The following is a 15,463-nucleotide window of genomic DNA, read 5'->3' on the forward strand; positions in this document are numbered from 1 at the left end:
CATAATGGTTATCTGCAAATAAGTCTCATTTAAGCTCACTGTTTCTTTGACCAGCTGGATCACTAGCGTATTCTTTGTAGTTTCCATGCTGAGACATTACTGATCATTAGATACTTCCAAATGATCAGAATTCCTCTTCTTCCTTTTTTCTCATTTTTACAGGTTGCCTTTTCTCATGTGTTTCTAGGCATGCAGAATGTGGCCTGATGATTATAGACTGCCAAACCACTTCCCTTGTTTTTGGTGGCTAGTCTTTTTTCTTTCCTCTTCAGTCTGAAGCAATGAGGCTGCCCACTTCTGGCTCTCCAAGTATCTCCCAAACTTTCTGATACTGAATGTGCTCGATTATTGTTCTTCCAAGCCACAAATATTTTTTTCTTTGCAGCCATCAACTTGGAATTTATATAGAGGAAGTTGCTTCTGGCTCAGGCAGAAGTATGTTTAATGTGTTGTACATCCATTTCATGCCGTTCTCTAATTCCATATCTAACTATAATAATTCTGAACAAAGAACTGCCTCTAAGAGATCTGTCTTACTCTGAAAGCCACAAACAGTTTTGTTTGCTGCTCCTGTCCACGTGTAAGTGTGGTATCTTGTTCAATTACTCCATTACCCAGTTCAGCAGCATCTCCATGCTTACATGTGATGAATTCAAGTTGTATAAATTCAGTAACGATCTGCAGAAAGATAGACAGTCATAGAATCATAGAATGCTTTGGATTGGACGGGACCTTAAAGATCATCTAGTTTGAACCCTTCCTGCCATGGGCAGGGACACCTCCCACTAGACCGGGTTGCTCCAAGCCCCATCCAGCCTGGCCTTGAACACTCCCAAGGAGGGGGCAGCCACAAGTTCTGTGGACAACCTGTGCCAGTGTCTCACCATCCTCATCGCAAAAAATTTTTTCCTTATGTCCAAGCTAAACCTACCCTCTTTTAGTTTAAAACCATTAACACGTTGTGCTGTCACTACATGCCCTTGTAAAAAGTCCCTCTCCAGCTTTCTTGTAGGTCCCCTTTAGGTACTAGAAGGTTGCTATAAGGTCTCTCCAGACCCTTCTCTTCTCCAGGCTGAACAACCCCAACTCTCTCAGCCTGCCCTCATAGGGGATGTGCCCCAGCCCCCTGATCATCTCTGTGGCCCTCCTCTCGACTCGCTCCAACAGGTCCATGTCTTTCTTATGCTGCAGGCCCCAGAGCTGAATGCAGCACTGCAGGTGCAGTCTCACGAGAGCAGAGTGGAGGTGGAGAATCACCTCCCTTGAACTGCTGGCCACTTTTCTTTTGATGAAGAAGCCCAGGATGCAATCAGCTTTCTGGGCTGTGAGTGCACATGGCTAGGTCATGTTGAGCTTCTTGTCAGCCAACGCCCCCAACTCCTCCCCAGGACTGCTCTCGATCCTTTCATCACCCAGCCCGTATTTGAGCCTGGGATTGCCTCAACCCAGGTGCAGGACCTTGCACTTGGCCTTGTTGAACTTCATGGTGTTGGCCTGGGCCCACCTGTCCAGCCTGTCAAGGTCCCTCTGGATGGCATCCCTTCCCTCCAGCGTGTCAAATGCACCACACAGCTTGGTGTCATCGGCAAACTTGCTGAGGGTGCACTTAATCCCACTGTCCATGTCACCAGCAAAGATCTTAAATAGCACTGGTCCCAATACCAACCCTTGAGGAACATCACTCGTCACTGGTCTCCATTTGGACAGTGACCTATTGCCAGTCCTCTTTTGCTGTCCTAATTTAGGGTCTAAAAGGCTAGCTGCAGAACTCTTAACAATATTTTAAGGAAAACAAAGAAAAAAGCCAAAACCAAAAAACTCAACCAAAATACTCAAACCAAAAAAAACACCTTAGAAATTTTAGATTCCTAAGACCTTGATGTACAAGGTGTGCTGCTGCTGTCTCCAAATCTTCCTTGTTTGATGCCGAGGCTGCTGGTGCAGATAATCATCTTGCTTGCTCACAGTTATTTTCTTTTGTTGGTATCTGATTAAGGGTTTTTAGTGTACAAGCAGTTTGCAGTTTTGTGTGTGAGCAGCTTTGGCCATATCCAAAGTGCCATTAACTTAGTAAGAATATTACAATTTGCTAATGAACATAAGAGTGAGAACGTCATTTCACAGAATCATGGAGCATTTCTTAGAATCACAGTTTGAGATATTACTCAGTAGGCATTCCTATCCTCTGTTGTTGTTTAAACTTTTAATGCTATCTGAAGTAGACTCAGCTGTTACAATAACAATGGAATTTGGTGCAGCCCTTTATTAAAGCACATTTATCTTAAATTCATGTTTAAACATGAAATTTTTGTAGGCTCTTGTTCCAGAATGGGAATTTACAAAGTAATGAAGAGCCAAAGCGTTTGTACGAATGCATCTCAGTTTTCTTTCTAAACTTTAATAGGCGGTGCTGTGAATCCTAGTAGTAATAAAAACTTTTTTCTAAGAATTCTAAGGAGTTGGATAATACTTCTTTTTCTCTTGTTTACTCAGCTTTCACTCTGTTGAATAAAATGACTCTATGAGTTCAATCATTTCAGTTAGTGGCTTTTTTGTGCATAAACCCACCTGATATGACTTTCCCTCCTCCCCAAAAAATAGACTTTTTACAGGATTTTTTGAATGGTTTTCATGCTTTCTACAGACGGCATAAAATAGAGAGTATAATGCTCAAAAGAGGATTGTGAAGACAAATGTCCTGCTTTTTGTCCTTGATATACCCAGAACATGCTGAAGGCTTAATTTGTACAGGTTGTCCTCAATTTTCATTGTATGATAAGGCTGTGGAGCTAAGTAAACATAATGTTTGATGGTTATTTTTATTGGTAGCCAGATGTTTAAATCTGCAATTGGTTATAATGACCTGCAGAGACAGGTGATCTATTATTACACATGCTAAAGGCTTCCATCCGTTTCTCTTACTGTTTTGGTCTGTCAGGCTAAAACTTGGCAAAGTCACCATATGACATTTTCACTTTACATCTGTCACTACAGTCAGAATAAGTAGATGGTATACAATCTTTTTGCTTTGTTTTTAAATATAAAATATATAGGCCATCAAGAATGTGAACACAGATATGTGAAGTAAAAGTTGAAGTAAAGTAAATGGATTTAGAATTTCACAAACAATCTTGAATATACTTCTGGCCTTGTTTTCAGAAGGAACAGAAAAAGGAGAAAGCTGTATTTAGTAATGTGTTTCCCCCACCCCTTATATCTGCAGCGTTTTGAGCTTCAAGATTCAGAAAGCCACTTGCTTCCCAGAAAGATTACAAAAGTAGAAAGTGTAACTGGAAACAGACCTTTCAAGGCTGATGTAACTGTCCAGATTGGTAAAAAAGAAGTGACGTTCCAGGTAAGAATTCGTATATTTATCAAACTTTATATGTTTTTAGAGATTGTTAACTTGTTTTCATCTCATCAACAATTTGACAGTTCACTTGATACTAAAACTCTCTTGCACTGAGTATTTTTTGATAGAGTAACACATGATTTTATTTTTAGATTTATTTTTAGATTTATTTATTTTTAGATTTATATTTTATTTCAGTTTATTAGAAAAGCATTTAGATACTGGAATATTAGATTATGGGTTCACAAGTTTCTATTTCTAGATAAACTTGTACTTTCCGACAAGTGATTCATTTTTCTTGTGTTAAAAGAAATGCTAAAGAATGGATGAAAGGAAAGCCTCTAAATTTCATGGTTTGTTATTGAATTAGAATAACAGAGAGTACTTATGATGCTCTTAGTGCTACTTTCCCTTTTTCTTTTAATAAAAGCAATAGTCCGTCTTTGTCTACACTTCAAATAAAGTCTAATGAATGCTTGGTAATGTTCCGACACAGGATGTTGGGAAAATGGAACGAAAGTAGTCACATCAAATATGATTAGTTTGAGTTTCTTCCAGTGAAGTTTATGACCTGTTAGGTGGTGAAATAACATCTTATTCAGGAAACAGATGCTGATCTGAGAATTTGAAGTTGATGTTGAATTTGGAGAGTCTAGAGATTCTGTAAAGAAGGTGAATTAGTGGGAGTCAGAGAGAGATCATATTAACACTGGTAAGGAGTATCCTCAGAGAGTTTGTACCATGACAAAGTGATAAGGGGAACAGCAGCAAATGGGAATTTGTCAGAAAATGGTGAGTCTGTAGGGACCTGATTCAACTCTTTTCTGAGAGGAAGATGCTTGCTTTTGTTCGACGTGGAGGGAGTACAGATCTGCAGAATGTCCCATGGGGAGCAGGTGGACGTAAGGAGTTTGCAGAGGAAGCAGTTCCCAGACTAGAACGGGAAGTGGAGATAGAGCAAGTGCCTTAACATGGGGAATGATTGAAGCTCTCCAAAGTTCTGCTCAAAGTATGTCCTTCAGATTTTCACAATACAACTTGCTCTTTCTCTTCCATGTTTCACTGATGAGCAATAAATATTGGTGATTTTTATATTTTGTCTCTAGCATGAACAGCCATAAGTTCTTTGCAGACCCCAATGCTGTAGTTGAACTGGTTCACGTTTTGTTGTTACTTTTCATGAAGAGCGGGCAAGGGAGGTGTGAAGGAGGTCATCTATTAGAAATTATATGACTGAAAGTTTCTTAAGTGAAAAATTTAAGTTTGGATGACAGTCATCAGCGAAATACTACAGTAGTTTTGGAGAAGTGTAGCCCAGTCCACACAAAGCCCAGAGTTATCACAGTATAGCTTTTTTTTTTTTTTTTTTTTTTTTTTCTTTTTTATAGGTTCCAGCTGGGACCAGGCTGTTGAAAAAGCACCCTCAGTCAGATACTTTCATAAGGACTTCCAGCCATAATCAGCTGTTGGCAGAAATGATGCAATCCCATATGGTTAAAGATATGTGTTTAATTGGAGGAAAAGTAAGAATTTAAATTTCTTTTCTCCTTCCTTCCCCACGTTCCTTAGAATGTAATCTAGTTCTTATTTGTTAACTTTTTAGGGCTGTGGCAAAACAGTTATTGCTAAGGAGTTTGCTGATATACTGGGATACAGCATAGAACCGATCATGCTGTACCAGGTAAGTAAACTATCTGCTGATGATCATTCTTTAAATACGATCTAAAATACACTACATAGACTTTGATTCTTTGTGTATATTCTTTCTCTCTCAGTGATTTTAAAAGCTGCCACTATCTTCATATACAGCGGCAGCTTTTAAAATCACTGACAATCGCCAGTATGTGTTAAAACAATAAAGGATAGCAAAGATTTCAAAGATAGCAGTTTTCTGATCATTATAGAGCATTTTTTACTCTCTCTTTTATAATGCTCATCTAAAATCTCTTTTTACTGCAGGCCTGAATAGAGAGGGTAGTGTGCAACAGTATAGATAGTACAATGTTATTACATATAAACTAGCCCTGATAATGTTTTCTTTCGATTTTATTGATTTCATTGTGAACGTGAAAGACAGGTAATCTAAATAAACTGTAAGGAGTATCTTTTAACACAGTGGTCTTTCTCCTAGCTGCAGAGAACTGACAGCTCATTCTGTGATTTGGCATGACTGAGTGTCATAAAAAAGCCTTTGTCTTTTTTGTCTTCTCCTTTTTGGATTATTTTTTTTTTCCTTTTGAAGTGTGTTTCCTGCCTTTAGGTCAGAGTGGTGACCACTTGTAATTCTTGCATGTTGAATGCCTCCAGAAGACCTTTTGTCGTTCCTTTTTTTTTTTGTCCATATGCTATTTAATCTTATAATGGAATTCTTCATTGTCAACACTATTTTTTTATTTGTATGGAAGACAGTTTCTTTGTTGTATTGAGACTACATAATGGTTTTTGTGTTTATGGCAATTTTTTTTAAAGTTATTTCCCATGTTCCATTGGCTTAATTTTTCTTCTGCTTTTTTGATATGTTTCTTCTGTCAAGATCTCCTAATATCCTCTTACATGTTTATTTTTTCTGATGCCTAACACTTGGAATTTTAATCAGTATTATAAATTATGTGTCTTTTTTTACATTTCTGTTTAGTCCGACAATTACAGTTGTGGTGGGACCGTGTTGCAGTAGAGATTGGAAGATAAGGTTCCACTTTCAAAAAATTTGCATCCTAGAAATATAAAATTAGGGCTGGTGTTTACATGTAATATATACATATTACATACAGTGAACATTAACTTCATTATTCATAGATGCTATAACAAGGAGACAGCAATCTTCCTCCCTTAGCCTAATTGTTACTAATTATTTACTAATTATTAGTTACTAACTAATTTATGTTGTGACTTAGTACAGATATGACTTTAAAGATAAATTTGGGACAGAGTGCATTAACACAGTTTGAGACACACAGAGGCAGTTGACATCGTTGCCTTAAAATGGCAGTCATGGGGTAAAATAACTAGAAGGATGAGCTGGAGAAGTCGTAAGGGCGTCCGTGGGCTTCGAAGGTGGTGTCAAGGAGCTTGTGGTAGCTGCATTTTTCTTGAGTTGGAAGAAGTAGTTTACAGTAGTTGAAAAAGTAAGGGCAGAGCAAATGTTTTTACTAAGTAAAATGTAAAGTTTGTATTTAAAAAGGTTAACACAGAAGTAGTAGTAATTGTTCCAGGAGGGCTGGACATGCAGAATAATAAGGGAATGAAGGTTTTGGAGCTGTCAAGTCATCTCAGAGTATGGTAAACGTGGCACAGTGGGGCTGCTGTACATTTAGGGTTTTTCCATTTGATTTCATCTGGCCAGTGCTTCAGGCTTTCTCACAGCACTAGAGTTTTTTTGCAAACCCCGAGCTCTGTCATGCTTAACAGTGATCTCACATAGCCAGTGGTCACTCAGTACGCGTTTGGAAAGAATTGTCAGTCTTAGATCTTGATACACTCTAACCTGATGACATAAACTGAAAAATTACAAGATGAAAAAGTAGAATTAATTAATTTGCTAGCTTTTCACAGTAGGGATCACACATGTGAGGTTTTCTTCATAACCTTGAGGAATGAAAACAGTCTCAAATAAAATACGAAGTCAAGAGTCTCCCATGACCTTATGAGTCAAAATACACCAAATAGCACAGGATTTACAGTTGTAAGTGATAATTGTCAGTGCTGCAGGGGAACATTAGCATCAGATTTAATGCAATGTATTGGTCTCCTTCTTCCATCCCTTTGCTTATTTAAATTTTTCCCAGGCAGCATGGAGACCTCCAAAGGAAGAAATGGCAGTGGCAGCTCATTTGGAAGTGCAATGGCATTTGGGGGGAGAGAGACACTGAGAGAGATGGGTGGTGAGGTTGACGGGTTGAAACAGACAAAAAGTGAGAGAAAATAGAAAAGGAAAATATTACTGATGATGAAAAAAGACAGACAGTCCATTTTTTGTTTTCCTGCACTGTTGAGTAGCTCCCCAGACAGGATCCCAATGTTTTCCCTTCCCCATGTACGGCTTCAGCTGATAAAGGTGAAACTCTCAAACTCTGTCTGCATAGATGGAGTCAGAGTGATGACTTGTGCCCTTTTCTTATGCTTTAATGTGGCCAGGTGTGAGCAGATTTGGGTTCCAAAGCTACATAACCTCATGAATGCGATGTTATGTTCATAGTAATATACCTGGATTCCCAGGAGCGCTTATTACCTTCTGGTGTATTAACATAGGTGTGTAGTTTCTGAGCCAGGATCGAGTGTGTCCAGCTAGCCTGCATGCTTCTCTCTGCACTTGTCACTGTAAACATATTTTTAAATCATCCCAGAAAAATAACTTTTGCAACTTGACAAACCTGCTTAAGAACGGGCACACCCTAAACCTTCTTTTGTTGCACGCAATACAATATTGGTATTCACCAGCAAAATTAGACAATTCTTTGTTTAAAAACATGGCCACTTTCAACATCCTACCTTTAATTAGTATAGCTTTGCTGAATAGGAGCAGAAGACTTCCTTTTGGAGACGCATAAGAAGAGCTGACAGTGAAATTAGTTACTCAGTAAACATCTTTTCTTTCAGAGGGATCTGTAATTCCTACAGAAATAAAATCTAGGCCAAGGGTTTGAAGTGTTTCCCGCTGAAGTGAACATAGCAGAGTGATAGGATAATTTAATGACAGAACAAATGTTAAATGCATTAATTCATACATTAATTCAGCAATGAAGGCTATGAGAAGTTTGATAGTGCTGTAAATTTAGCAGATTTTTCTACTTTGGTTCAAAAAAGTGTCTTTTTGATTTTTTTGTCCTTAAGCCATTTCTAAAATTAAGGAGGCTTTTATTTATCCTATGGTTCATTTTTATTTTCCAATAATTTCTGTAGGCACAAAAATAAGTAGCGGGGTACTTATCCTTGGTCTGAAGGAAAAGCACTGTTTCTCTTCAGGGTCTGTGAAGAAATGAATTCTTAGATTTGTTTATTTCTATAGTGTTTACTTTTAGTTTTAATATTTGCTTCATCATTCTTTCCATCTAAAGTTGATTTAAGGGCTTGAATAGTGTGAGAAAGCATGGCTCTTTACATTGGTTTCACAGAAAAAAACTTTTAAAAGCTTTTATCTTCTGAGATGAGAATCAAATTTACCTAAACCAAGGGTCCCAAACCTTTTGAGCACATAGATCATCTCTTATATTAACAGTTGGCTCAGAGAACAATTCCTGTCTCATTTGTGATATCTGACATCATTATACTTATTTCTCATTATATATAATTCCTTGTAGACAAATTGCTCACAAAGGAAACTCATCCTTGTTAGGAAAGGTTTTTTTCTGATTTGTCTCTTAATTCAGTTAAGCAACAGCAAATGAGAAGCAGCAGCCAGCTAGTTCTTTGTGGACTGTAGTTAGGGAACTTTTGGTTTAAATTGTTTAAAATAAAACATTTTCTCCCCCCAGAGTTTCGCGGGGGTGTCGGGGGCAGCAATATTCAAAATGATGTTATAACAGTTTTCTAGCAACTTGCTCCTTTTCTTCCCCAGCAAAACCAGTCTTTTAAGCACAATCACTAGTGTTTGTGTACTGTGGTGGTTTTGTTTCTAGGATTTCTTTTTTTTTTTTCTATTTTTTTTTTTTTGCATGACCTCATAATTTTTCTTTACAAATTCCTTCCAATTTTTTATTTGAGGAATACTCATAAAATATGAGTCCAAATTGGCATGAAAAGCAGGAAACATAGGTTTTTCACCTCGTAATTGCCAAGAACATGATTAGCACTGTGAGCCATGAAAAATAGCTAGGTTGGACGTTTGCATTGCTGTAGCTGCGAAAGGGAGTGGAACAGAAGTTATCCTATTTGTTTTCTCTCCTAAACTTCTTTTTTGCTGTATACAAGATATTTTAGAAAATAAACAATGAAATATAAAACGTATAAGTTATAATGTCTGTTACGAATTAAAGTAAGCACTTTGTTTGACAAGGCATTGCTTTGCCCAGAATAAGGCGGCGGGGGGATTAATTCATATACTTCCATTACCTCCCCTCCAAAGGGAGGGGTTTTTAGTGTTAGAGTATTATAACATTATATCTCATAATATTATATTTTTAAAATCATATATTAAAAATTGGTTTAGAGTAAATGAAAAGAAATGATAAATCACTGGTCAGGTACTTAGCCATAAAACAAATCCCTTCCAGAAACTGTGCAAGTGTTAGCAAATGATACTTCTTTTTAAAGCATCACTAAATGGAATCTTATTCAACTATTTAAATTACGATATAATCATTAATTTTATATTTCAGAAAATATTTTGCAGCAAAATACACTTCTGAGTTTATCTCCAGAAAATTAATACATGATTCTCAAGTGGTTGTTGGAATTACAGATGGACATTTTATATAGCATACTAGACTCCAAATCAATTCATACTGTATGTTGTTTCATTCCTCTAGAGGTAAATTATCAGAAGTTGTGTTAGTTAAATATTCAGTTATACTGCATTTACTAGCTACTGAATGCACACTTCTGATTCAAGTCCTAAGAACACTTAGGTTTTTCTCTGGCTTTGATAAAAATGTTTTATCTTCTGATTGTAGTCAAATTAATTAATAAAATAGAAAAGAGCAAACACAGCAGTAAAAAAGACGGAAATACAACAATAAAAATACAGTCTGGTTTTGTGGATTTGAATGTGGGACTTTAAATTATACAAATGTGGAAACACTGAAGGAACCAGACTTTGTCCTGTTATTTTAAGGCTTTTAAGGAAATGTAGAAAGAGGAAATGATTCAGGCTATATGACGTAACATGTTCTATTTTTATTCTTCAAAGTTCAAAGGGTTTATAGTTGTGAAAAAGACATATGCAAAAGCTACAGCTACAATAGAAAATATTTTTTTTTCGTCTGATTTTAGGTTAAGTTGTGTTCACAGCACAGCCTGAGGAAGGAATTTCATCATCCAGGTCACAAAATGGCCCTTAATATCTCTGTTGCTCTAGTGCTTACCTGTTACAATGGAACATCTAAAATACGTGTGATGGAGGATGTGCTAGATTTTGCCTTTGGTTTTGATTTATCCCTTAAGCATTATTTTGTGATATGCTATGCACTTTCAATATTTTGTGTGTTACTTGCTTCTTTCTTACTCTGTGATGCTTCCACTGCATTTTCCTGCTGAGAGGTGGAGTGTCATGCTGGTTTGTGTTCAAGATTAATGATGAAATTCTTGCTTTTTCAGGTGACTTCTATATGAAATAAATAACTTTCTTTGTTCCAGGTGTAAATTGCTGCCCCCTTCTGTACACAAAGCTGTGTACAAATTGTCATATGCTTGCATTATGTTTAAGGGGGTGGGGGGGGCTTTTGTTCTATTTTGAAAGAGGTGATATTGGCAAGCCTCGATCTCCCAAAGACTGTTTAATGTGGTGTGTGTGTAGATTCATGATGTATTTATTTCTAGTACTCTTTGGAAAAGTGATTGAAGCTTTCCTGCTAATCTTCTTTGGGTATATTCTCAGGAAAACCAGAATGTAGTTTTTAAGGAGAAAGCATATGCTATAGAGTATAAATACATTCTTCTGATGAATTGATACTTACAGGATATGACAGCTAGAGATTTGCTACAGCAAAGGTATACTCTTCCTAATGGAGACACTGCTTGGAGACCATCGCCACTTGTTACTGCTGCGCTGGAAGGAAAGCTTGTTATTCTTGATGGCATTCATCGAATTAACCCTGGCACTCTAGCTGTACTTCAAAGGTCAGGACGTGAGCATGGATAAGTTAGGTGTGCGTGATCTGTTTATTGAGCGTGTGCATACTGAGAAATTAAGTTCCTTCTGGTGAATATGACTATAACTTCAAGAATACTGTAAAGATCAAGCTGAGCATTGAAGTTTCATAGAATATGTAATGTTCAGTCTTTACATACTTAAAAGCAGAAGCAATTCTTTCATGTTCTTTGTAAATTTCAGCTCTTTGTAAATATAGAATGTAAGTCTGAATTGAAGAATGAGCTAGATTTTACTGTAAACTTATGAAATCTGAAAATTAGTAATATTTGTGCAATCATTTGAAAATGCAAGGTGTCATAAAATGTTTAAAATACTTTGCACTCTGCTTCTAAAGAAAATGCAATCATAACAGTTATATGTAAAAGCGTTCTGTGTATTGATTACAAAAAACTCCTTCTGAACATTATTTCATAATTCAATAAACAATAAATTAAACTTTTCATTACAGAAGTAGTAATAGCAAATACTATATTAATAATAATCTGTACTGTCAGGTCCAATTTTTCTGCTATTTCACGTGCCTGCATCATATACTGCCTTTGCAAATTTAAAGGACATCACCAGCTTTAAAAGCAGGTTGTAGCAAAACCATTTTGTGCCTTTTTTTATTATGTATATACACAGAAGGGCAAAAGAGAAAATCATGCTTGCCTTTTCCCTTTTTAATCAGTTTAGATTTGCCTTCTGATTTTTCTTCTGACATGTGCATGCATTGTATCTAATCAACTTCTGCATGAAAAAAATAAAAGCTGAGTTACGTATGTTAATCATTAAAGGCAACTGAAATATATTGCTTCAACAAATAAAACAGAAGTATGTTACTTGGTACAAGTATATCAAAATGGCTGTTTCATGCCATTTATGCACACTCTACTGGTAAGACAGAATTTTTGATTTTTCATTTTCTTACCATGTCTGTTTAAACTAAGTTGACTAACTGACTATGCACTGAAACTCTTTACTTATGCATGTTATTTTACCTCCACACCTGGATACATACTGTATTGGTATAACTTTTTCTTTCTACTACGACCCATATTGACTGAAGTAACTTTTTAAAACAGCCTTAGTTGATATAAAGAGCAAGCAAAGGCTAGATAAAGTTTATTCTTTATTTTCAAACAGACTAATACATGACAGAGAACTGACTCTCTATGACGGAACCAGATTGTTAAGGGAAGATAGGTACCAGAACTTAAAAGAAGAATTACAGATCTCTGATGAGAAACTACAGGAAAGGTAAAGTGTCAGCTACAACTATAGAATGCAAACAGCTTTTCATCTTGTTAAGAGTTTAATCTCCTTTTGTTGGTTTTTTTTGTTGTTGTTTTTGTTTTGATTTTTTTTTTTACAAAAACATCATGCAAAATGCTTCCCTATAAAATTGATACCTTCTAATCACTAAGAGAAGCATACTTTAAACATCAGTTTCCTCATGAGCTTTTTTTCTTTTTGTGGCATGGGAAAATTATATCCTGTTTAGAGTGCTTGAACTAAAAGGAAAACATTCAATATCCTTTGACAGAAGGAGTTAGACATTGAAGAGAAATTGTAAGTACATAAAAACATAGTTATAAAGGTATATAATATTTAATTCTGGAATATTTTATTAAGAGTGTTGGAAAATAAAGCTAAATTGAAGTTAAATACAACTTGTTACTTTCTCTTGCTTCATTCGCTAGAAAGCTGGTATTTAATTTACAATTAATATGGGGCAGGAAATCCTAAGGATGGGTTGGGACCCATTACGGTTATTCTTTTTGTTTCTTCACTTCCACTTGTCTGCTAGAAACATTCCACAGATAGAAACGTTTTCTAGTCCTCTGAGGCCGTACTTGATACATAGTCAAACACTGCTGACCAGTTTCAGTTAATGGGAGGGATATTGTTGAGTGTACATCAAAAGAAATGCAATCTAATGTTCAGTAGCATGTAATGAGCTAAACATGCTGTGATTCTTAAACAACTCCAACCTCTGAAAAAACAGTGAAGTTTTATATCGGACGTCCGTGCTCACTGTAGGGTGTATGTGTGCCCAAACTTTGGAGAGACCTTATTGGTTATAGTAGGGATACATTCATGATATGCCACTTCATTTCTCTCGGTTGCCTTGCTGAATATGTTTTTTTTCTTTGACCTCCTTCATAGTCCACCCTTTAGAAAAGCTGTTTTTCTTTTAGTGCCTGGTTGTTTTATTTCTTTTGATCCAAAACACTGTGGGGTTTTAAAAAAAACCCCAACAAACAAACAAACAAAACCCCACAAACTTAATTTCAAGTCTTCCATAGCATTTATTTTGGGGTTTTTTTGGTAGGTATAGTGTAATCTAAGCCTTCTTGTTGCAAATTGTATCCATGCTGCTGAGTCCATATACCCAGCTAGGATGGGCATTTCCTGCATTTGTTTTATTTGAGTGAAGTATGTGTCAGGGAAATGTTCTGATTATCAGGATTTTAAGCCCAGATTTGAAAAGAGAGAGAAAAAAGCTCCAAGGATCCATCTTGGATGGTATCCCAGCTTTGCACTGGAGTTTGTACTTCAAAATACATCTAGTCATTATGTGAATCTCCTCCCTACTCTGTGTTCATGGTCTTGTCCAAGGTGCTTTCAGGCAGAATGGCAGTGGCTGTGCTGTTTTGCTCACTGCATGGTACCCTGTAGTTCACACCAATATACTCCAAAAACCTAGACACATCAATTCATCACATATTCATCTTCAGTACGGCCCCTCTTCCTGGATCAAATGTCCCTCACAAGAACAGAACTTTACATCTGGTTTCTACATCTCAGTGTTTGTTCTAACTATGGCTGTTTTGGCAGTGGACTCCCTTATGATCTCCATTATCTGTTAGACCATGAGAACTGTCCAAGCTGTTCTACTGTCGATGTCCAACTGTCCATGACTATTCTACAGACCCATCTTCTTACTGTGCCACCTCTGAACACACTTTCCTTCCTTTCAGTGTCATTGAGTAACGTTTTGGTTCCAGTCTTCAGTGCTAATTGTGCATTGCTTTTGACTACATTGGAGGCTCCAAAAGTCTTGTTTTGCCTTTCTTCAGAAGGCTGTGCCCCTTTGCTTCAGATAGCAATGTAGTGCCTTTACCTAGCCACCTTAAATTTTGCAACGTAGTGTATTGTGAATTGCTAAGCTCTAAATTTTCTGGTTGACTGATGGTGAGCTTTCACCCTCTGATCCAGAAATGGGGGGTGTCTGTTGTCTTAGACAGGACTACACTTCTGATAGCACTTGACCTTAAAAACCAAAGAGAAACCCCACTGTGTAGGCATTATTGCGTCTGGAAGCTCAGCATGACCATTTAGCACCATCTTGGACACAGATGAAAATTCTTGGTACCAAATTAGCTGAAGTCCGTTGTGCTGAGAATCCCGCCTTCTCCCAGGTGAAATGTTCAATATGGCCCTTGTTCAACTTTCTTCTGCACTAACTTATTCAAAAGCAGCCAGGATGAAGTAATGCAAACATGTATCTACTACTTTGGTTTTGGCTATGGGCTTCTTTGGCATGAGTGAACCACTCCTCTGTAGAGAGGGCACTGTTCTCATCAGCCCTTGAGGAAGTGAGGGTGTTCCAGGACCTCACCCTGGGTTTGATCCTTTACATATCCTGAAAACATAACTCACTACCTTTCACTGACTCCAGGATGCTATGTCAATAGTTGCTCTTTGATTCCAGGACTGCATTCCTCCCTGCTACTTTTCCTTTTCAGCATCATTTACCTGTCACAGCAAGCTTCAGTACCTTCCAGTGTTGCAGAATGGCTGTGCAGAATTAGCCCTTCTCTCCAGACACCTTCATATGAAATGAGATCTAGGGTACTGACAGCTGATTTAATCACAGACTAAGAAAACATGATGGTGCTAACCATCCATCATTTGCCTGCCAAAGATTGCCTTGTGGGGATGTTATAAAGAATATGTTGTACCTTGAATTTATTAGCAGGTTGGCTGGGCAAATTCTTACTGCTAAATCATGACTGGGAGAAGCTTTCCGTATCGATGAGACATGTTGCCTCTCTTGCTGTGTGTCAATGGCTGTGGCTAGTGGCCTTAGCTATATTTCTGATCTTAGAGAAGACGAAAAGAGAGCTTTACTTATCCTGATGTACTGGGTTTGACTAAAGTAATTTCGGTACGCTTGCTGTTTGCCAGGCCTGCAAAATACACGTTGTCGTTCCCCATTCTGCTGGGACTGAATCTGGGGTGTTTGATGAGTGACACATTAAGACTACTGTTAATTTTCCAACAAAGGAGTTCCCTGTGGAAAGTGGTTTCAAGTTTTG

At 37.2% G+C, this 15,463-nt stretch overlaps 1 protein-coding gene across 1 annotated transcript in view; it reads left to right on the forward strand.

Moving 5' to 3' along the window:
* The window catches only part of VWA8 (von Willebrand factor A domain containing 8), a 203,720-nt gene that overhangs the window by 51,883 nt on the left and 136,374 nt on the right, over positions 1-15,463 (forward strand). The window contains exons 10-14 of the mRNA XM_086481978.1: positions 3,224-3,355; positions 4,741-4,875; positions 4,956-5,033; positions 10,965-11,125; positions 12,285-12,398. Coding sequence (XP_086338104.1) covers positions 3,224-3,355; positions 4,741-4,875; positions 4,956-5,033; positions 10,965-11,125; positions 12,285-12,398 — 620 coding nt within the window. The remainder of the gene's footprint in view (positions 1-3,223; positions 3,356-4,740; positions 4,876-4,955; positions 5,034-10,964; positions 11,126-12,284; positions 12,399-15,463) is intronic.

Source organism: Leptosomus discolor, chromosome 1, assembly GCF_034619465.1.
Source record: "Leptosomus discolor isolate bLepDis1 chromosome 1, bLepDis1.hap2, whole genome shotgun sequence".
Classification (NCBI taxonomy): Eukaryota; Metazoa; Chordata; class Aves; order Leptosomiformes; family Leptosomidae; genus Leptosomus; species Leptosomus discolor.